Genomic DNA, 20,752 nt, shown 5'->3' on the forward strand with positions numbered 1-20,752 from the left:
CAGTGTAATATTTATAATATTTATAATATTTATAATATTAATATATAATTGTGACAATTTTTAATCAGTGGACAGGATTTTCTATTAATAATAGGGAACTTAAAAACTGTTTTAGCAACTTAAATTTACAAAGGTTTAACTATAATGCCATGAAACGCTTAAAAATACAAAAAGATTGAATAGAACTTTATTGAAAACATCAGATGATGACAGCTGCTCCAGCTACCTTTCACCATGGAAACCAGCAATTTCAGTGGTTGTTTTTGTACTTGTATTTGTAGATTATCTTAGATTTATTTTACTAAATAGCATATTACTGTAATATTTGTATCAGACGAGTGTTTCAGAAACAATATGGTTAAGAGTGTGGACTACATGTTGATTATGAATGTTACCTGTAATTGTGTATACATTGGAACAATAATACAACTAACTGAAGGTTATTCGATGTAAAATAATAGCTAAAATTCTTTAGTTAATGGTAACTTTGTTGACAGTTTGACGGAACAGTAATTAAGTGTGTTCCATTTATTCGCTGTAGGTTCTCAGCGATTTGTGTCTGTTCGGTGCATTTTCACAACCAAATGTCTGATGTACAGTCTCCTCCAGGATAACGGACTTCGTGAGCCAGAACTGGACCGTCGGGTTCTTTACCAAAGTCCACCAGGAAGTTTTCATTGAGCGAGAGACCGCCGTTAACCGAGTCCACGTCAATCTGCATCATCACCGAGCCCTCTCTGCACAGACATAGTCGGACAGACAGTGAGACACGCCCAAGACACTGTGGCACTACAGTAGAAGTAGTAGTACTTCTATGACCACAGTGTACTACTACAGCATATTACTATGGTATACTACTAAAGTGTACTACTACAGCATTCTACTACAGTGTACTACTACAGCATACTGATACGACGTACTACTATAGAGTATTATTACAGTGTACTACTACAGCATATTACTACGGTATACTACTACAGCATACTGATACGATGTACTACTATAGCGTATTGTTACAGTGTACTACTACAGCATATTACTACGGTGTACTACTACTGTGTTTTCAGCGGTACTGACTTGATCATGTCAGGGTAAAACTGCTTGTCCCAGCCACTGTACAGCGAAGTCGTCACGTAAAGTCTGAGGCCATCGAGGCTCAACTGTAACATCTGAGGACCTCCAGGAACACGTCTCCCCTGAGGGAGAGAAGGAGTGAGAGAAAGAGAGGTAGAGGGGGCGGGGCTTTAGGTAATGAACTAGCTGCGAACAGGCGGCGTTTGTGCCTCACTGCTTTGTCTTACCTGAATGATACGTGGGTCGGGCTGCTTCTCTCGGTCCTGCAGCACTTTGACTGGACCATCACTCACAATACTTCCTCCAAGGAACAGCTGAGAAAGACAGTGGTGTGTCAGGTTACAGCGTTACAAAGCATCAAACTGGCTCAGCCTCTGAATAATTCATGTTAAAAAAGGTTTCACAAAGATGGTTCAGTACACACACACAGACACTGACACACCGACACACACGCAGGTTCAATAGGTAGCTGTGGGTTGTAGCAGCATCTTCAAATGTCTCCATGGTTGCCATTTTCAAAAACTAAGACAGCCACAGGTGTATCTCAATCATTCACCTGACCGACTAGTCGTGGCTTCCTCCTGTCTGTGATGTCATACTGCCTGATGTCTCCATGCAGCCAATTACTGAAGTACAGAAACCGGTCGTCCAATGAGATCAGGATGTCTGTGATCAGACCTGCAAGTGTACAGACAGGTACCCAGTCAGACAGGTGAGCAGTCAGTTGGGTGGTCAGACAGACGGACTCACCAGGCATCTCAGGCAGAGTCCATCCTTCGACTTTCTTACTGGGAATACTGATCACAGACTCAGCAGCCCAGTCACCTTCCTACACACACACACACACACAGTGATCAGAGGTTGAGCAGGACACTTGTAGCCGTGTGTTCTCTGGTCAGGTCTGTGTGGTACTGACGAGTGTTTTGTAGAACCTGAAGACTGAGCCCGACAGAGCACACCCTACGTAACCTTCGGTGGCACTGGGATCATGGAGGAAGCGGACCTCCAGTGGAATTCCCCCGTCCTTCCCCAGATCGATTGTCTGCAGCTTCCTGTGGGTGTCCCAGTTCCAGACATGGAGGCAGCTGCCGTAATGACCTGATGGGACAGCGAGGACCAGTCACGTCCGTGTGTCGACATAACATGATTGTTGGCCTGTTGTCTGGGCCCAGGTGTCAGCAGCTCGTCGTCCTGTGGTCAGTAAGGTGTTACCACCTGTACCAGCCTTTCACAAACATGAAGGTGTATACGTTGGGAGGGGGTAGCACGGCCCCCAGAGGGTGCTGGGGCCAAGTGGGGGCTGAGCGAGAGGAGCTGAAAAGGCAGCACGTGAGTGACAGTCAGGATTTTTTCAAAGGAGGTGAACCTCACTCCACCCTGACCGGGCACCCCAGGATGGAGACATATAGCAAGCATCATCTACACACATGTTGAACATGTCGCTACGTCCAGGATGTCGTTGTAGCCACAAGTTAGCCACCAAATGGCTGGGAGGACTTTGTGACATCCGGCTGTGTGTGACAGTTACACAACAGCAGTAAAGCTGTCAAACATTAAACTGGCTGCTGGTTTACAGAGGTCGTAAAGGTCAGAGTCTGAGAAATAAACACACCTGTCAGTTTGTGCAACGGTGGAAATTCATCTGCAAGAGTTCAACATAAACTAAACCACAGAAATGGAGCGTGTTTTCATTTCGGGACTCACCTCCTGCCACATCAGCTGGATCGAACCCATTTGCCAGAGCTTTGGGGGCGCCCCACTCGGTGCTGATCATCACATTGTGTTGGGGTTGGTACCAGAAGTCGTATCCAAATGGTGCTGCTTCGCCCGGGTGCTCCCAGTTACCAACCACATCAAAGGTCTGACCATCCAACAGGACAAAGCCCCCTGAGGAGCAGACCGCTGGAGTCAGTTTCGGGCCATTTTACAGTCATTAGCGGGTTGCCTCACCTTTGCCGTTGCCAGACGGGTCTCCCAAACAGCTGATCATAACCTGACCATTGCCCAAACAGTGGGTGGTATGAGGGTTGGCAAGGCCACACTTCCAGAACAAATCCACTGGTTCCACTATCTGAAGATGACCAGAGCAGATCTATTAAATATCATGAGGATCAGAACCTTGATGTTTGAGATACTACTGGAACTAGAACTGGGTTCGAATGCATTAATTTATCAAACAGATCAAAAATCTCTATGACAGAGCAGACGTTTGGACCCATCTACAGCATGTCCAGTTCCAGGTTCCAGGAAGTCTTTGCTGCAACTTCCTTTTTAATCAACCTCTATTGCAGGTGGAATGGCCATAAACAAAGACCTTGTGGATCTGCGGAGCTCTGGGATTCGTTTCCACGTCGACCACATAGATCCTGGAAGAAATGAGTGATGGGAGAATCAGACGGTTTCTTTTCCTGGAGGCATCACCAAAGCAGCTGCTGCAGGCATTCCACCCTGAGTGATGGAGCTCATCGCAGAGGTTGGGCATCGGCAGCCGGTGGATCACCTGACACGCCAAAAGAGAACTTTAGTTCTTTACATGCGAGAAGAATGTGAACTTTGACACAGTCAGCAGGGGATTGAAGGAACGGACTCCTACCTGACAGTATGTGGAGGATTTGGGGTCGACATCAACCGTGGCAAGATAGTCGGGTTTTAAAGTGTTAGTGTTGCGGTAGATGCAGGGCAGGTACACGATCTCCTCTCGAGGCCCTTTACAAGAGAAACATCTGTGACTTATCTTCCTTAGCTTTGCACACAGCCATGCTTGCTGCTGATAACATGGTCACACCCACACGACAGCGTTGCATATAAATCACAGTCTACAGCCTTTGGACCCAAAGGTCTTGGATATGTTTAATCCTGTCAGATGGCGGTGGTCCGACCATCATGTGATGGTCTCATCAGTGGCACTGAAAATGTAGCAGGTCTCACCTTTCATGGCGTCCAGAGGACTTCGGTATCCGGGTCCACATCCTGAACAGCTGGCTGAGAGAAAAGAGGTCCGAGGTGACAGCAGAGGGGAGAGATGGTCCAAGTCACTGTTAATGTTTATCTTTGTATGTTCCAAAGTTTTTATTCAATAACAACACTATAAAAACTGGGTCAGTAAACTAGGACAGTAAAGTGGGTCAGTAACCCCTCTTTCCTTTATGGGCCTGATGCATCCTGGGAAACATTTTTCAGGACTCTGTTGGAATGTTTGTGTCAGAACTGAAGAAGCCTTCTGGATAGAAGGCGAAACGAAAGAGAAGAAACCCAGTCCAGTTGACATAGAAAACTACCTTGGATGTTTGTGTCCAACGCATTATTCTATTCACACACAAGCAGTCAAACACATCTCAACACCCCAATGCTGCGAGCTAAAAACACCCTATATTCTAACCTAATCGGGTTGAGAACTTCAATGTCCACACCTGACCAACGTTGTTGAGACTGTTTGTCAGAGGACGCACATATCAGCAAATGGAAAAGATGTTTACATTGGACCAAAGACAATTAGAACAGAACTTGATCTAGTAACTCAACAAACAAGGTCTTTTTCCTCAGACAGAGACAACTTCCTCAGAAAGGTCTTAATTTTGCAATCAGTCTTTTGATCAAATGCAGTTTTTCACTTTCCTCTAAAACAGAAAACTTTTCTGTAAATAATAACAAAATGCACACAGCACCAGAACTCACCCATCTTGGTTTGGAAAGTCCTGCAGAGCTCAACCGTCCGTTTTACTGTCTGATTACAAAAGTGTAAAAGTTCAACAGCTATGAGAGTAGGCAGGGGGTGTGGCCTCAAGTCAGCCAACTGCTATGAGAGGCCGGCCAGGGGCGTGGCCTACACATACCCAGCTTCAAGAGGCCGACCAGGGTCGTGGCCTACACATACCCAGCTTCAAGAGGCCGGCCAGGGGCGTGGCCTACACATACTCAGCTTCAAGAGGCCGGCCAGGGGCGTGGCCTACACATACTCAGCTTCAAGAGGCCGGCCAGGGGCGTGGCCTACACATACCCAGCTTCAAGAGGCCGACCAGGGGCGTGACCTACACATACCCAGCTTCAAGAGGCCGGCCAGGGGCGTGGCCTACACATACCCAGCTTCAAGAGGCCGGCCAGGGGCGTGGCCTACACATACCCAGCTTCAAGAGGCCGGCCAGATGCGTGGCCTACACATACTCAGCTTCAAGAGGCAGGCAGGGGCGTGGCCTAATCATCAGCAAACTGTTCAAGAGGCAGGCAGGGGGCGTGGCCTACCCAGTAGCCAACCGCTGGTTAGCAGAGCTCTGAGCAAGTCTGTGTGAGCTGGATGTTGAGCTGGAGTCTGGATGTTTCGTCTTCTGTTCATGTGCTGCCTCCAATTTGTGCTTTGAAAAGTTCTCATTCTGATCAAATGAGCTTTTTTGATCACATACCCAATCATTCATTGTACAACATGCAGTAAAATGTACTGTTTGTCACCCACCTGTATAATGTGTATGTGTATATATATATATATATATATATATATATATATATATATATATATATGTGTGTGTGTGTGTGTGTTTTGTGTGTGTATAATAACAAAAAAAACAATATATAAGAAAAACAATGAGCAAATATCCAAAATACCAACAATATACATTTTCCCATAACAATAAAAGCAAACTGTTATAAAGTTATAAGTTATTTTATTGATGAACCAGCCTCTGAATCGTCACCGAGAGGATGAGTTGAGTTAGAGCAGATTCAAAGTCTTTAGTCTGATGAATGAAGTAAAAAGATGAATGCGCGTCTCTCACTCCTCATCCTGCAGGATTGTGCTTCTTCAGCAACACCTAAGCACCTATTTGAAACTCAGTAAAATGGGTTTTTTTCAGTTTTTTTGAGTTTCTGCCTAATTTGGTACTACTACATTTGGTCATGGAAGGCACCATCTCTAGGAACCCGTAGAAAGGCTGACACCTCCTGAGCCCTTGTGATATGATGAAATGAACCAATACACTGAAAATAAACAAGAAAACAAAAGCACTCATTGACTGAATGGGGTGACATTGACACTCAGACATCTGACATTTGGAGGAAGAACCTGATCTCCAACGGTCCACCAGGGGGCCAGAGCTGAGGCGGCTGTCATCATCGAACAGATTTCTAAACATCTGGGATGAAACGATGGAGCTTCAGTCCAGGCGCGAGAAGCTCTTCACGTGACCTTTGAGTGTCCTTCCGTTGAGAGCAGGGATGATGTCACATGGTTCTTCTCAGTGTTTCTTTACTCTGTCGTCCACGTCAGAGCCATCAGTCCTGCTCTTGACCATTATTTTCCACTCGTCCCCAACATCTTCTCCAATCACAATGCGTGTCCCTCGTCTTTCATTGCTCAAATCCTTTCTGTCTTTGTCTGTAGCTTTGGCTTCCTCTTCACTGTCCTCTGTTATATGTGAAACCTTTTTCTTACCGTCCAGCTTCTGTGGATTTTTTGTTCCATCTATCCTGTCCTGTTGTTCTTTGATGCAGCCCTCTGATGTCCTCATTTCTTTAATCCTGACCTCTCCTCCCCCCTCTGGTAAGCTCTTGTCCTGCCCCATCTCAGCGTTCCCTCTTTCATTCACATTTCTACATGTGTCTTGATTCATTTCTTCCTGCTCCTCAAGTCCGCCTTCCCTCTCTGCCATCTTTGAGTCCTTACCATCTGACCAGATCTTCATCTCATCTCCACTGTTCTCCAAGTCCTCCTCCACAGCGTCTTCACCTTCCAAGTCAAGCACCTCGTTAGAAATGTCTGCCAATGCTTCAGGACCCAGCAGGGTTTCAGTTAAGGTCTTGATGAGGTCTGATTGTACCTCCTCTGGTTTCTGATTGGTAAATACATCCATCTCAGGGTCTATTTGCTTTTCTCTTCCCGGCAGAAGGTCTGCCAGTTGGAACGACTTCCTCCAAAGGTCTGGGAGCTTGTTCATGTGTGTCAGGGCCTCAATAACCCAATCCACCAAAATCTGGGCCACATTTGCTTGAAGCTGTTGGGGTGATGACTCCTCCAACTCTTTTGGGTTTCCAGAAGTCAACTTTGCCCAACGCGACAGCAGGAAGAATTTGAGAACGGGCTTTAGACAAATCTCCAAGGGCTGAAGACGAAAGGAGCAGCCACCAGGAATCATTGCTGGGAGGGTACCGGATCCACTGATGGACGTCAGGAAAGAATCTCTTAAGTGCTCCCGATGTCGGTCTAAGACTAACATGGTTTTATGAGGATTAGGTGAACTGGAAACATGTGGTATCCAGATCTTGTTGGTCCAGAGTTCCAATACTTCTTCTACTAGCAGACTGTCTGCACCCTCTTCTACCACAATGAACTCTGGTACACATTTCTGAGACAACTTCCTGTTTGTCATCACCAGGGAGGGCAGCATGATGCCGTTGGCAAGCACCGCCAGGTAGACTGTGACCAGAGGTACTGACCCGGTCAGTTCCAGAGCCTCTGAGCAGCGAGCCTTGTCCTGAACGACCCTCAAATCTACAAACAGACACAATTCATCCATCGCAGCCACAGTACCCTCTGCTAGTGTCTTGACCTGGATTATCCTCTTGGTAAATGTCCTGAAGGATTCGACCTTGGCCTCTAGGGAAAGAGGCAAACTTCGTGCCATCGTGGCCTCTCTGAAGATGCTCTGAACGCCCAGCCGATGATGCAGCATGAAGTGCACCGCCCATTCATACGAGATGCGGAAGGAGTCGCTGAAAGTTCCCTTCTTCTTCAACATGGAAGCTTTATGGAAAAGGCTACTCTCAGTAATGGGAAGTTGCTGCTCACGCATGGAAAGCACCCAGGCAACCATGTGTTCTCTCCCATCAGCATTGACTTCCTGTTCTTGCTCACTTTGTGTCAAACACTTCCTGGCTTCCTTTAGCCAGAACGAAATGAGGCGAGTGTCAGTTGAAAAGCTCCGAGAGGCTTGGTGGAGTCCCTCGCACAGGGCAAACAGGGCGATCCTTAGCTGTCGAGTGTTGAGTGAATCATCGCGACCTTTGCAGAGGACAGCCGGGGGCCGGGACTGACCGTTCGGTGCCGACGCTGGACGGCTGTCTACTTTTGGAAGTTCTTCCTTTATAACAACGTCTTCATCGATGTCAGCCGGCTTCTCCTCCTCATCGGAAAGGTCTGTGTCCTCCACCGGGGCCATAGCTCCATCCACGTTGTCCTGAGTTTCATTCACATCAACGTCTCCACTAGAAGAGAGGAGTGAACTCACATGATCAATATACACTTTTAATCAAATAGAGAATAAAACAGAGCAGATCTTTAGTGGAAAGATGACCTTATTCTGTCCTTGAGAAATCCAATCCTTGCCGAGCCTGTGAAAGATAAAAAAAAAAATAACCACGGGGTTGTTTCAGAAAAACAAAGAATTCTTAAGCAGAACTATAATTGCAACCTTTATGAAGAGGCGGCAGGCCGTGGAACTCCCAGAAGCAGCTCGGCTGCTTGCACAGGTTGACCCCACAGGTGCTGCAGCCGTAGACACTCTCGTGGCGAAGGTTCTTCAAGTTGCAGTTCTTGCACCTCTTTGAAAAGGTGCTGATCTTTGCCAGCCTGTGTCTCTCTTTCACCAGCTCTTCTGTAGGCCCTATGCTTGTGCGGGACCTGGCCATCTCACCGGGGTCCAGGTACTTTTGACCACACTTGGCCAGTTGGTTCCCTAATCGCTTGCGGAAGATGACCTGAGTAAAAAGGCCATCCTGTACCCAGGGCGGCGGGCTATCTTTTCGGCTCTCCCTCAGCATTATGAAGGCATTGACTATGCTAAGGTTTACTAAAAACCAGAAGAGGTTGCGCCAGTGCTTGTCCTGAGGGATTCCTCCCAGAGGGTTGCAGGCAAGGAGCTGTTTGCAGATGTCTACCCCGCGCATGTTTTCCTGCAAGAGTCGGAAGGCCAACGGGCGGTGAACTGGGTCAAGTTCACCTACTTTGGTCTGAGATCTCCTCCAAACAGTGTCGTGTTCCCCTGGAGCTGCATTAGTAGACAGGCAGCCCATCTCTTTCATGTCCCTCCAACGTGTCACCAACAGGGGGCCAAACTGCTTTTGGTGGAAGTCTCCGGGTTTGTCGAGAGACCCCTCCTCCCAGAGTTCTCTGGGCAGGATGGGACTGAACTGAGGGAAAGAACTGGAGGCATAGATGCCCTGGTCTAAAAGCTTTTGCAGAAGTGGAACAGATGCAAGAGAATTTGCCAGATAAAGATGGTGGTGCTTTCCCTCCAGGCCCTTCACCAGTTCAGAGACCACGGTGCAGCCTTGCCCCTGCTGCACCTTCTCCCCCACTTGGATGGAAAGGCGGTGGCAGTAGCCTGACTTGGAGTCACAAAGCAGCCACACCTCCGGCTGCACCTTTGCATCCTCTTTGAGCCGACCCTCCTCCAGAGAAGGCAGCAGTGCCCGGTCCACTGCCAGACTGCAGTTCGGCTGGTACGTGCTCCACATAGCTCCACCTAAGATTTCCAGCATTGGCCTGAAGATGGACAAGGCGTCGCTGGACTGGGCACCACGACACTCTGCTGTGGTGACGCTGCCCATGCGGATGTTGGCGGCAATCTGCCTGAAACGAATCAAGCTCATTGTCTGGTAGAAGGTGTAGCTGTTATCGTTGTGAGTCCAGGACCAGTACTGTGACAAGTCAGGAAGGTTCTTGATGCCCATTAGAATGATCAGGCCAATGAATCCTCGGATCTCACTGTTAGTGACAGGAACCCAATCAGGGAAGGATGACCACAAAAACTGACACATCTTGGCGTGATCATTGGTCTCTTTGCTGATTAGTTCAATGAGAGTTTCTGGGAACAAAAGGTTAAAAAAGTCAATGGCATCGCTGTTCTTGGGCAGAAAATGTCGAGGTCCGCAACTTTCCACAAAAGGGATGATCCTGTGGTCTTTGGTGTTAGCGTCTCCTGGATGTTTCCAAGAATTTGCCGACTTCCAGGTGGAACTAGGCAAGTCTGAGTTCTGTGTCAGAAGGTCCCTCTGATCTGCAGACTGCACCTCTGCGTCACAGAATGGAATGTCGGGTTCAACACAATCTGAAAAACAAACATCTGTTAGCTTGGCGAGCAGAAACTAAGCGGTTGCCGTCCCTCTTCGACTTTATTATTATTGGAAATCATCACTTGACGAAATAGAACATCTGACCGCTCATGGATGTTGGTCTGTAGCTCTCAGCTCATTGATTATCACTCATCTGTCTCTACAGCGCCTCACCCAGGCAGACCTACGCGCACGTCCACCCAAATCACACGTTAAACCCAAATCTCACCCCGGGTGCGACAGGTGGCGCTGTAGTGTTCTGGCTTCAACCGCAGGTGCTCAGCCATGTGGTCTGCAGTCCGAGGCCTGAAGCCACAGGTGGAACACTGCAACAGAAATATACTGAGAAAACACAGGTGATCATTTAGAGGTCATAAGGTCAGAGGGAACCTTAAGAATGTTTCTAAATTACAATCTCACCATGGAGGAGGAACTCTGTGCAGAGGAACCACTTGGTCCGTCAACGGTGGCACATGGTGACTGTAAACAACAACAAACCAATCAAAACCAATCGGATGCAGCCCACAGTGCTGGGAGGACGGCCTCCCAGAGGACGTGCTTCTTACTGGATCATATGTGCGGCGTACGCTCGAGAGCAGCAGCTGCTGTAGGGACACAGCAGACAGCGCACGTGAGTCGGGTAGTGGGCCGACAGGTCCAAAACACGGGTTCCACACTCCAAACACCTCAGATGTTCCTCATCACAGCAGGAAGTCCTGCAGGAGTGGAGCGGAGACACACATCTTTCCTTGCCCGTGCACACAGCCCCCCCCCCCAGGATAGACCTTCAGGCTGACCTGCGGAGTTGGGCTCGGCGCCGCAGCGGTCGCTTCAGAGGCGACGATAAACATTTGGACTTCCCAGAGGTGAGCTGGATCAGGGATGCCTGTGGCTCTGTTTTTATGTTCATCGGCTGGATGAGAGAGGGGGGGCTCTGTAGCAGCGACGTCACTGGTGGCCTCACCTTCCTGTAGGTTCTGATGGTCACCTGTGGACACTTGGGTCAACGAAGGCAGCGCCCTTAGCTATTGGACAATGAAAGATTGCAGCAAAGCTGACCTTTGACCCCGGAGGCAGTCCTTCCAGCTGAGCCGGCCGACAGAAGCTCCGATGGTTTTCCAGCTTGTGCTGCATTTTGTCTTTGAGGAAGACAAACTGAAGACGACACCTGTTACAGTGAAAGGCCTGATTCACCTAAAACACAGGCAGTTCACACGCTGGGTTATCACATGAATAACCACCTTTACTTAATGGGGGAGAGCAGGTTGACCTGGATGACCCTGGGACCAGGCCAACGGGGTTACCTGGTGTCGGAGCAGGTGCTGCTGGTAGCTCACAGGGTTTCTGTTCACCTTTAGGCAGAAAACACACAGCAGGAAGCGAGAGTCTGCGTGGACGCTGGCGAAGTGCCGAAGGACATCCGAGTAGAAGGAGGAGCGATACGAACACACCTGCAAACCACACCTGCGTGAGAAGGCCTTAGGTCCGGCACCGAGGTGGGACAGAGGCCACAGGTCACACTCACCTGGCAGACATACGGCATTTCTCCTGGCTTATGGTTCGACTTCATGTGACTCAAGAAGACGGGTTCATTCTCAAACGCCCACTCGCAAATTCGACACATAGCTAAGAGGAGAAAAGGAAGTTGGACCTGTCTTTGTCACGTTGGTCCACTATAGAACAGAAGATACTGGATTTGCAGAAATATGACAGCATTCCCAATCTCCTCCAGCAGGACATGAAGCTAATAAAACACAAGGTTTATAGCATGAATGCTAAAGTTGAACAGCTGGCAAGAGAATGGAGGGGGGGCAGACTCAACCAAGCTGAAGCTAAAGCTTAAGATCAATAAATACAAACAAAGCCTGGAGTCATGCTCTAATTTGATTTATGATCACTTGCAAATGTTTGTTTCTTGGAACGAGTTGGATACCTATAATATGTATATATTATATTAAGTATATATTATATATATATGCTTATAATATATGCTGTATATACGCTTATAACATTCTAATCTTATCTGTATTTATTTATTTTTTCTGTCTCTTTACTCTGCATACGCTGCTACTATAATTCAATTTCCCCACGGGGATGAATAAAGTTCATCTTAATCTTAATCTTAATCTTAATACATCAGCTGATACTTTGGACTTGATTGGGTGTGTTCCCCTGCTGAAACCTACATCTTCAGCACAGTGTGTCACCTCTAGTTAAGTCAGATTCAGGGCAGCCGATAGGTGAAGCTGCTGCACGTGACCAGCAGAGAAACGTCAATGAAACCTAGAGCAAGCCACCACTGGGTGGCGCTGGTGTGTAAAAGACTCTTACAGGCAGACTGGGCGGGTCCATGAACTTGTTCCTGGTGGTTCTGAAGCTGAGACAAAGACGAGAACTGTCGGTAACAGAACCTGCAGAAGTTTCTGTCCTCGACTCCTTTTTCACCAACCAAACCAGAGTGTTGGAGCATGTGCTGCATCAACCTGCATGGAGACAAACAGGTGACCCAAACGTGAACACACAGGTAAACACAACACACACACAGGCGAACCCAGAGGTAAACACAACACACACACACAGGCGAACCCACAGGTAAACACAACACGCACACACAGGCGAACCCACAGGTAAACACAACACACACACACAGGCGAACCCACAGGTAAACACAACACGCACACACAGGCGAACCCACATATAAACACAACACACACACACAGGTGAACCCACATATAAACACAACACACACACACACAGGTGAACCCACATATAAACACAACACACACACACAGGCGAACCCACATATAAACACAACACACACACACAGGTGAACCCACATATAAACACAACACACACACACAGGCGAACCCACATATAAACACAACACACACACACAGGTGAACCCACATATAAACACAACACACACACACAGGCGAACCCACATATAAACACAACACACACACACAGGTGAACCCACATATAAACACAACACACACACACACAGGTGAACCCACATATAAACACAACACACACACACAGGCGAACCCACATATAAACACAACACACACACACAAGCGAACCCACAGGTAAACACTAGCAAACACACAGGTGAACCCACAGGTAAACACAACACACACACACAGGCGAACCCACAGGTAAACACAACACGCACACACAGGCGAACCCACATATAAACACAACACACACACACAAGCGAACCCACAGGTAAACACAACACACACACACAGGCGAACCCACATATAAACACAACACACACACACAGGCGAACCCACATATAAACACAACACACACAAGCGAACCCACAGGTAAACACAACACACACACACAGGCGAACCCACATATAAACACAACACACACAAGCGAACCCACAGGTAAACACTAGCAAACACACAGGTCAACACGCAGGTAAACACAACAAACACAGGCGAACCCACAGGTAAACACAACAAATACACAAAACAAACACACAGCTGAACGCACAGGTAAACACAACAAACACACAGGCGAACCCACAGGTACACACAACAAACACACAGCTGAACCCACAGGTAAACACAACAAACACAGATGAACCCACAGGTGAAAATACCAAAGACCTTAGAGGTTTGTTGGCGGTGTGTGAGGAGGTGCACTCATTTGACTGACTGAGCTCACCTCAGATTGTTTTCTGCCAGGTATGAGCAGGTCACACATTTGAAGGCCGAGGTTTTAACCGCCAGCGTTTGTGTTTTCCTGACACTCAGGTCACCTTTAAATGTCCCGTAGTAAAAGTCGTCCACGCTCATTACCACTTTGGGGAGGCTGGATGAGGCCACAGTTGTAACAGAGGGGGAGGAGCCAGCAGCTACAAGATCATGTGACACATACAAACTCATATTGTCACACATAAACAACAATAAAGATGCAAACATTTAGGTGGCTGTGCTGTTAGGAAACAATTTGAATCCAGGATTCATACTGCTGTGCACAGCCTTTCTGCCAACGCCACTGGCAGAACCAGGGGAAGAGGCGGGGCAACCTGACGTCTGCAAGGCGAGTCCAGCCACCGGGGTCACCTGTACGTTGGCTGAAATACAACAAGACCAAAGTCAACAAACCGATCTGCTCAGCTGCGGTCGCACGTGGTTGCTGTCGCTGACCGGATCCTGGGGCACTCATGCGCAAGCCGAGCGTGGCAGACAGCTGTGGCGGGGCAGCGCCCAGCTGGGCCAGGGGGAGCGGAGGGGTGGGGACCTGTCTGAGCCGAGCCACCTGGCCCTGGGTGAGCACAGGGGACACGCCCATGTTCGGCCTCACTAACTGACCCAACGAAGAGGCTGTGAGGATGAAGAGAAGCACCATCAGTGGCGATCACTAATCTGACCCATGCCCTCGAGCTAACCACCACAGGATGGTGGCCAAAGAGACGTACACTGGATCAGAGTGAGCGGGTGGACCGCCTGGCCCGGCTGCAGGTTCAGCAACAGAGGGGCACCGTGGTTCATCACTGGAAAGCCCTGCATACACAACACAACCCCTCAGCCACAGCACAGGCACCAGGCTGGGTCTCAGGAGCGTCGGGGCTCCTACCTGTGCTGTGAGCAGGATGGAGGCGTTTCCAGTGGCTGCTGGGAGGAGGAAGGTTCCACCCGCGGTCTGAGTCAGGATGAGGGGGGGGGCCTGGGCAAGTAGAGGTGGCACCGTGGCAGCAAGCGTGGTGGGGGTGGTCAGGCTGGAGGTGGAGGTTATGAGGGAGGTGGGAGGAGGACTGGCTTTGATGGAGATGGTCTGAACAGAAGAGGGAGCTGGAAAAGCGAATGGTTGTTATTCCACTCAACGTCAACGGGAGAAAACAATGAAGAACAGAAGGAAAAAGCAGGTGCACAAACCTGTAGTAACAGGCGTGAGAGGGGAGGGAGTGTCGATAGGAGGAGTCTCTGAGGCTGGAAGAGGAGAGAGAGAATCCTCTTCTGCAGGAACACACACACAGGTGTTAGGAGACGGTGTGTGAAATAGACAAGAAATAACACATATGCTGCTTTTGATGTCATGTTTAAATAATTCAGGACCAAAATGATCCTTTCCAATAATCAAAGGACATTAAATGATCCACAACCCCTGATAAGCTAATGTCTAAGCTAACTACAGCAGCATGAGCTGAAGGATTTTCCTATTCACTCTCCTCTTTAACACAAGCTTTTACTTTGAAATCAAACTGCTCAGGAATGAGGTGAGCGTTCAGACTGTTTGTGTTTACTAACGTTTACTTATATTTGAGAGGAAAGTCATCATTTAAGGTCCACAGCTTCAATCTTCCGCTACAAGTCAAATCCTAACAATCACGGGGCGGGAAGCACAAACTAAATTCACGTCTGATCTTGATCTGATCCAGCATCCACTGCAGGTCGGACCTCAAAGGTCGGACCTAAACGTGATATATGTAAAAGTCTGACCATTTTTGATTGCAAATGTAGATTATCAAAGAGCAGCAGTGGGATGAACCTGCAGGTGTGCTCACCTGGCTCACAGTTGTCCATGAAGTCCACATCCTCCTCCTCCACACTGTCATCCACCTGTTGCCATGGCTCCAGCTCCTCCTCTTCACACTCCATAAATAACTGGGTATCCATATTGCTGTGGGGACCATGAAACTGTTGAAAAGAAAAGGGAAGAAAAGAGTTTCAGGAGACGTTTGCTGGCAGCATTCTGATTCCCTACTGAAAGATCTTCACGGAGCATTTAAACCAGTTTAGCAGCATTGTGGTGGCTGCTCACTGGAGAGATTCTGCTGTTGTAATGTCAGGCTGTGGTCACAGGGGGCGTTCCTCCATGTCCTCTCTGGGTCTTCGGGCTGATTCTCCACAGGAGCAGCCGCCAGACTCCCCAGGAGCAAAGTTTTGCTGCATGAGGTTCGCGAAACACCAAAGCGACTGCAGAACGGGACCGAACCGTCTGAAGACCCAGCGCAGCCCACTGCTGCTCTGGCAGACTTCCCAGCCATGCATCCGCATCACCCCGCAGTCTACGGTGAGGGACTGGTGTTGCAGGAATGATTGCTGCCGTGCTGCGTTAACTTGGACCGGACCGGACTGAGCTGTGCTGGTCTTACCTATGTGTGTAGCGGCAGAGCAGAACAACAGAACCCCAACAGTCTCGCAAGATTCTCCCTCAGCCGCGCAGGGGGCGGGCCTTCCCACTTCTTCCCATGCCAGAGCCGCCTATTGGCCGGAGACGCGTGTACGTCACTTCCCCCAGACGACGACGTCTGTGATTGGTCGATGGTAGTATCCCAGGCGGAATTTTTTTAGTCTCTCCATCTGCGGAGGAATGTGGGTTTTGGCGTTAAAGAGCTCCGGAGTGGCGGAAGCGATGGCGGTTTAGCAAATAAACGAACCCCAAACCCGGACGGCGGCGGAGAAATGCTAGAAATCCAGCACGTTTACTGTATGGGCGCCATTTTGTTTTGTTAGTTAAACAGGGGCGGGGCTGGTTGTGACGTCACCGCAGAAACACAAAAACTGAAAGACTGTTAATAGGCTTCCTTCTGGTGTGATTATGATGCTGTTTCAAACGTTTCCCGAAGCTGATCCGTTGCCCCTGGAGCTGGTACAGACTGAAGTTGGTTCAATCTGCTTGTTTGCAAGGAGAAACAGTCGCACTGTGTGTGCATTCTTTCAAAATGAACAATCTGTATTCCTGATGCAGTACCACACTGGACACAAACCCAATCTGGACCAAATATGGTCCCCCTTACAAACATCTCATCACCTGCGCAAACTTTGCTTCTTTGGTAAATCATCAAAGTTATGGATAATAAAAATATAGGATCATAATCATAAATTCACCAATCAAACTCCATCTTTCCTTTTGACTGCCTGATGAAGGTGCTTTACCAAAATGTGTACGAGTCTACTTTAAGGTTTATATAACCAAGCAACCACGAAAAGGTTTTGAAGGGACAGAGAGCACCTTGAATATTTTTCTACTTATTATTCTCCCAGCACAAGAGTCCCTCTAAGATAAAGTAAAGAAAATATTTGGGAGTGCAGGAAGCCCTCCAGCACAGACAACGAGGAAGTCCTGAAGTCCTGTTCTCTTTTCTCCCCCTGAAGACTGAATTCCCAGGATTTGAACACACACACACACACACACACACACACACACACACACACACACACACACACACAGACAGTTACCCTGGCCCCCTGGCCCTTCCTTCTACCACAGTGACCAGAACCAGCTCAGCATGTTTCTTCCTGTCCAGGTTCTACGTATCTCATCCTGGCAGTCCTGTTTCTGGATAATCTGCTCTAATCCCAGTTAATCTGCCAACCCCCTTCCTCGGTTCTTGGTCTGCTCGCTTTCAACCTCATTCTTTTCTGACTTGCAGAGATGAGAGCTGTAACTCTGGGGGGGTTCCTGGTGCTTCCCTGGTCCAGCAATGGTGGTGCAGACATGGAGCACAGGCTGGAGGAAGGGACCCATAGGCTGCTGAAGTGTGGGGCTCTTCTGGGAGTCACTGTGTTCTGTAAGAATCCTAATTTTATTTTTTGTGTTTGTGATGTCACAGGCAACAGCATTAAAATCAACGACATCAGAGGAAATGTGCCAGGAGGAAGTAAAGATTCTGCTCAGTGCCTCAGTGCCTTAAGCCTCATTCAGGCTTCTCCGTCTGTGTATCTTATGGGAGGGGGTCCGATGAAGTTATGTTGCTATGTAGCATGTTGCCTTCTCCTTGGAGCGCAACATTTGTCACCTCTGTCTTCCTCTGCTGGTTGTCCTCTACCAATGGTGTCTGGTTGATCAAAACTAACAATTTATGAGAATGGATCTGAAAGTACCACAGGACCTAAACTTCATAGACCATAAACTTTGGATGCTTGTGGGACTCCAGCACAGAAGATCCTAGACACAACATAGCAAGTGCATTTACATGCACACAAGGAAAACAAATTCCAGCGGTATTCCTTTACATAAAATGCATGCGGAGGTTGTAGCTTGACTAGCAGCGGCCCAGTCGGTGTAATACTGATGTATCTGAAAGATAGATTGTGTAACGACTGGCTGTATCCTCTGCAGGCCCGTTGCAATATACGCTGGCCACATTCACCAGCTCGGCCACTTGCACATAGCAGGGCGAGATTACTTGATTTCAACTATAGTCCCGCTAGTGCAAACTGCTTTGTCGACAGGAAGCACACTTGTATGAATTATGCCTGCCAGTTGAGTGACAAGTGTAGTCAGGTTTCCATGTGCATGTAAATGCACGTAATGGTTGTTTGCCAAATGTGTCTCAGAGGTATCTTTCCACACCATATGTACGGTCTGGTAGACCATCTACCAAGTTCTTGTTCCTGTGTGATGATGACAACCCCTCTGTCACTACCGGTACATTTTTAATGACACTCCAATAACCAAATTATTGCCTCAATCTGACCGTAACTGGAGCGCATGTAAAGGACTTAGTCCCACTGATATCGCTTCTCTCAATGCACTGTGTGTTGGGATAGTTGAACCCTGAGAGGAAGTGACATCATTGACAGCTTTCCCCACTGTTCTGATATTGTGTGTGTATGTGTGTGTGTTTGCATGCAGGTTTGACAATGTTGAGGAGGTGGATTGCAGGTGGAGTTTGCTGCTGTTCTGTTCAACTGGATGGGAAAACGGTGCTGATAACTGGAGCAAACACTGGAATCGGAAAAGAGACCAGCAGAGAGTTGGCTCGCAGAGGTTTGTGTGTTCTGGAACATTCTGATCCCTGGCAGGACATCTGGGTTACCACAACCAGCAAGTGTAAACTTAAGATGTTGCACTCGAAAAATTCCCCAGATGTGGATCAGGACTTTGGGAAGGTTCGCAAACAGCACCACACCAAATTCCCTCTGAAAAAAGGTCCCGTCATGGAGAGTCTGACACTCCATGCTGACTCCTCCTAAGCCAATTATAACATCTGTGTTTGTGTGTGACTACCTTGGTTCTCCTGAGGTGATACAGCATGCATGTGACTTGTCAATCGCAGGAGCGCGGGTGGTTATGGCGTGCAGGGACCTGACCCGTGCAGAGAGCGCTGCAGATGAGATCCGACTATCGACAGGAAATGGTAATGTGGTGGTCAGACACCTGGACCTGGCCTCGCTGTACTCCATCAGACAGTTCACAAAAGAGTTTCTGGAGACAGAGGAAAGACTGGACATTCTCATCAACAATGCAGGTGAGTTCATCTGTCAGTCTCCACACCTGTCTGGCTGACTGAGTCTGGCTGACTGGCTGCTCTGTCTCTCCATGGTTTGTCTTCAGGAGTGATGATGTGTCCACGATGGCTGACAGAAGACGGCTTTGAGACTCAGTTTGGTGTCAATCATCTGGGCCACTTCCTCCTAACCAATCTGTTGTTGCCAAAGTTAAAGAGCTCTGCCCCCAGTCGTGTGGTCACAGTGTCATCCATTGCCCATCGGGGGGGTAGGACCCGTTGCGCCTGATGTTCTAGTGCATGGTCTGGTGTTTCTTCATTAATCAGTCCTGTTGTTTGTCTGATTTATCAGGTCACGTGGACTTTGATGACCTGTTCTTCAGCAGAAGGTCCTACAGTTCTCTGGAAAGCTACAAACAGAGTAAACTAGCCAACATCCTGTTCTCTGGAGAGCTCGCCCGGCGACTCAAAGGTTCCCACGAACACTACGCACACAGGCAGTAACAAGACACAACGGCAGTCCGAAGCGTTTGACTGTTGAGATAATTGATCTGTCCAATGTTCGGAGCATTCCAGTAATCAGAGCAGGAGATTCTGGGGGAGGATCCAACCAAGGTTCTTTCTCATTGTGACATCAAAGGGCAGACCAGTAAATTTGGATTCCATGGTTACGCACAACGGTGTTTTTTTCTGGGTGACCACCTGGCCTTCACAGCAGGGGTCCTGAGACGCTACACACAGACACCCACCGGATATTTGGGCTGACTCAGGTGTCACCTCCACAGGTACAGGCGTATCGTCCTTCTGTCTCCACCCAGGAGTGATACGGACCGAACTGGGACGTCACGTTCACGGCTGGTTTCCAATGCTGGGGACGCTGTTGAGCCTCCCTTCGCTGCTGCTGATGAAGACGCCGACACAGGGGAGCCAGACGACCCTGTACTGTGCTCTGACCCCGGGCCTGGAACAACTATCTGGACGCTACTTCAGGTATGGAGGAATCTTTTGTGGTTGACACGAGTCCCACCGTCACAAAACTCATCTGTATTTTTTGTTCAGTGACTGTGCAGAGAAGGAAACAAGTCCTGAGGGACGGGACGCAGTGGCGGCCAGGAGGCTGTGGGAGGAGAGCGCTCGACTGGTTGGCCTGAGAGACACGTGCTGACGACAGCGTCATCAGGGGAGGAAAACAGGAACTTTTGGGGTTGTGGATGACGTGTTGACCTGCTCTGATGTCACAGTTTGTCCTACATCAATAAAGTCTCTGTCTCCTGAACGCCACCGTCTCTCAAACACACACGTGACACAACCAGTCAGGCTCAAGCTGTCACTCCTCACAACGTCCCCCCGGTTCTCCAACACAAAGTTTGGTTGTCATCAGCTGCAGGGAGCTGATCCTCCATGGGGGGTAGACCTACTGGTTATACTGGGACAGAGAAGATAGGTAGT

At 48.6% G+C, this 20,752-nt stretch overlaps 3 protein-coding genes across 6 annotated transcripts; 1 reads left to right on the forward strand and 2 right to left on the reverse strand.

The window, feature by feature from the left end:
* Positions 1-169: 169 nt before the first annotated feature.
* selenbp1 (selenium binding protein 1) lies at positions 170-4,856 on the reverse strand. Its single transcript, XM_003965760.3, has 12 exons — positions 4,750-4,856; positions 4,003-4,056; positions 3,668-3,780; positions 3,389-3,574; positions 3,025-3,145; positions 2,779-2,961; positions 1,991-2,172; positions 1,825-1,903; positions 1,631-1,752; positions 1,302-1,388; positions 1,078-1,196; positions 170-737 (listed from the first exon to the last, which is right to left on the reverse strand). The coding sequence occupies exons 1-12, from the start codon at positions 4,751-4,753 to the stop codon at positions 575-577; spliced, it is 1,413 nt and encodes a 470-aa protein (XP_003965809.1). The 5' UTR covers positions 4,754-4,856; the 3' UTR covers positions 170-574.
* Positions 4,857-5,709: 853 nt separating this feature from the next.
* Positions 5,710-16,364, reverse strand: pogzb (pogo transposable element derived with ZNF domain b). 3 transcript variants are annotated; one of them, XR_003888963.1, is made up of 20 exons: positions 16,223-16,364; positions 15,632-15,764; positions 15,003-15,083; positions 14,704-14,918; positions 14,546-14,630; positions 14,274-14,450; positions 14,093-14,200; positions 13,789-13,978; positions 12,445-12,596; positions 11,639-11,739; positions 11,418-11,564; positions 11,173-11,307; positions 10,911-11,101; positions 10,680-10,829; positions 10,534-10,593; positions 10,343-10,455; positions 8,472-10,109; positions 8,355-8,391; positions 6,128-8,265; positions 5,710-6,042 (listed from the first exon to the last, which is right to left on the reverse strand). XR_003888963.1 is itself a non-coding variant. In XM_011605196.2 (19 exons), the coding sequence occupies exons 2-19, from the start codon at positions 15,741-15,743 to the stop codon at positions 6,300-6,302; spliced, it is 5,658 nt and encodes a 1,885-aa protein (XP_011603498.2). In that variant the 5' UTR covers positions 15,744-15,764; positions 15,889-16,029; the 3' UTR covers positions 5,710-6,299. The 3 variants fall into 3 exon arrangements, 2 of the variants coding, with proteins under 2 accessions (XP_011603498.2, XP_029694753.1); XM_011605196.2 differs by lacking the exon at positions 16,223-16,364 and adding an exon at positions 15,889-16,029 and having other exon boundaries at positions 5,710-8,265; XM_029838893.1 differs by lacking the exon at positions 14,093-14,200 and having other exon boundaries at positions 5,710-8,265; positions 14,232-14,450.
* LOC101078532 (retinol dehydrogenase 13) lies at positions 16,012-20,577 on the forward strand. 2 transcript variants are annotated; one of them, XM_029838894.1, is made up of 8 exons: positions 16,012-16,140; positions 17,504-17,641; positions 18,709-18,843; positions 19,133-19,324; positions 19,411-19,572; positions 19,656-19,775; positions 20,089-20,293; positions 20,363-20,577. In XM_029838894.1, the coding sequence occupies exons 1-8, from the start codon at positions 16,113-16,115 to the stop codon at positions 20,466-20,468; spliced, it is 1,086 nt and encodes a 361-aa protein (XP_029694754.1). In that variant the 5' UTR covers positions 16,012-16,112; the 3' UTR covers positions 20,469-20,577. The 2 variants fall into 2 exon arrangements, with proteins under 2 accessions (XP_029694754.1, XP_003965827.3); XM_003965778.3 differs by lacking the exon at positions 16,012-16,140 and adding an exon at positions 16,429-16,557.
* Positions 20,578-20,752: the final 175 nt, after the last annotated feature.

This window comes from Takifugu rubripes, chromosome 7 (assembly GCF_901000725.2).
Source record: "Takifugu rubripes chromosome 7, fTakRub1.2, whole genome shotgun sequence".
Classification (NCBI taxonomy): Eukaryota; Metazoa; Chordata; class Actinopteri; order Tetraodontiformes; family Tetraodontidae; genus Takifugu; species Takifugu rubripes.

Bases quoted from the DNA above. Each gene is read 5' to 3' on its own strand.
- selenbp1 (XM_003965760.3), bottom strand. The intron at 1,753-1,824 runs GTGAGTCCGTCT...GTACACTTGCAG, and splicing joins GACTCTGCCTGAGATGCCTG to GTCTGATCACAGACATCCTG. The intron at 738-1,077 runs GTCAGTACCGCT...ATGTCTGTGCAG, and splicing joins TTTTACCCTGACATGATCAA to AGAGGGCTCGGTGATGATGC.
- pogzb (XM_011605196.2), bottom strand. From the start codon at position 15,743: ATGGATACCCAGTTATTTATGGAGTGTGAAGAGGAGGAGCTGGAGCCA. The intron at 15,084-15,631 runs GTGAGCACACCT...GTGTTCCTGCAG, and splicing joins CATGGACAACTGTGAGCCAG to AAGAGGATTCTCTCTCTCCT. The intron at 14,919-15,002 runs GTTTGTGCACCT...TCGCTTTTCCAG, and splicing joins TCTCACGCCTGTTACTACAG to CTCCCTCTTCTGTTCAGACC.
- LOC101078532 (XM_029838894.1), top strand. From the start codon at position 16,113: ATGCATCCGCATCACCCCGCAGTCTACG. The intron at 16,141-17,503 runs GTGAGGGACTGG...TCTGACTTGCAG, and splicing joins GCATCACCCCGCAGTCTACG to AGATGAGAGCTGTAACTCTG. The intron at 19,776-20,088 runs GTTCCCACGAAC...TCACCTCCACAG, and splicing joins GCTCGCCCGGCGACTCAAAG to GTACAGGCGTATCGTCCTTC.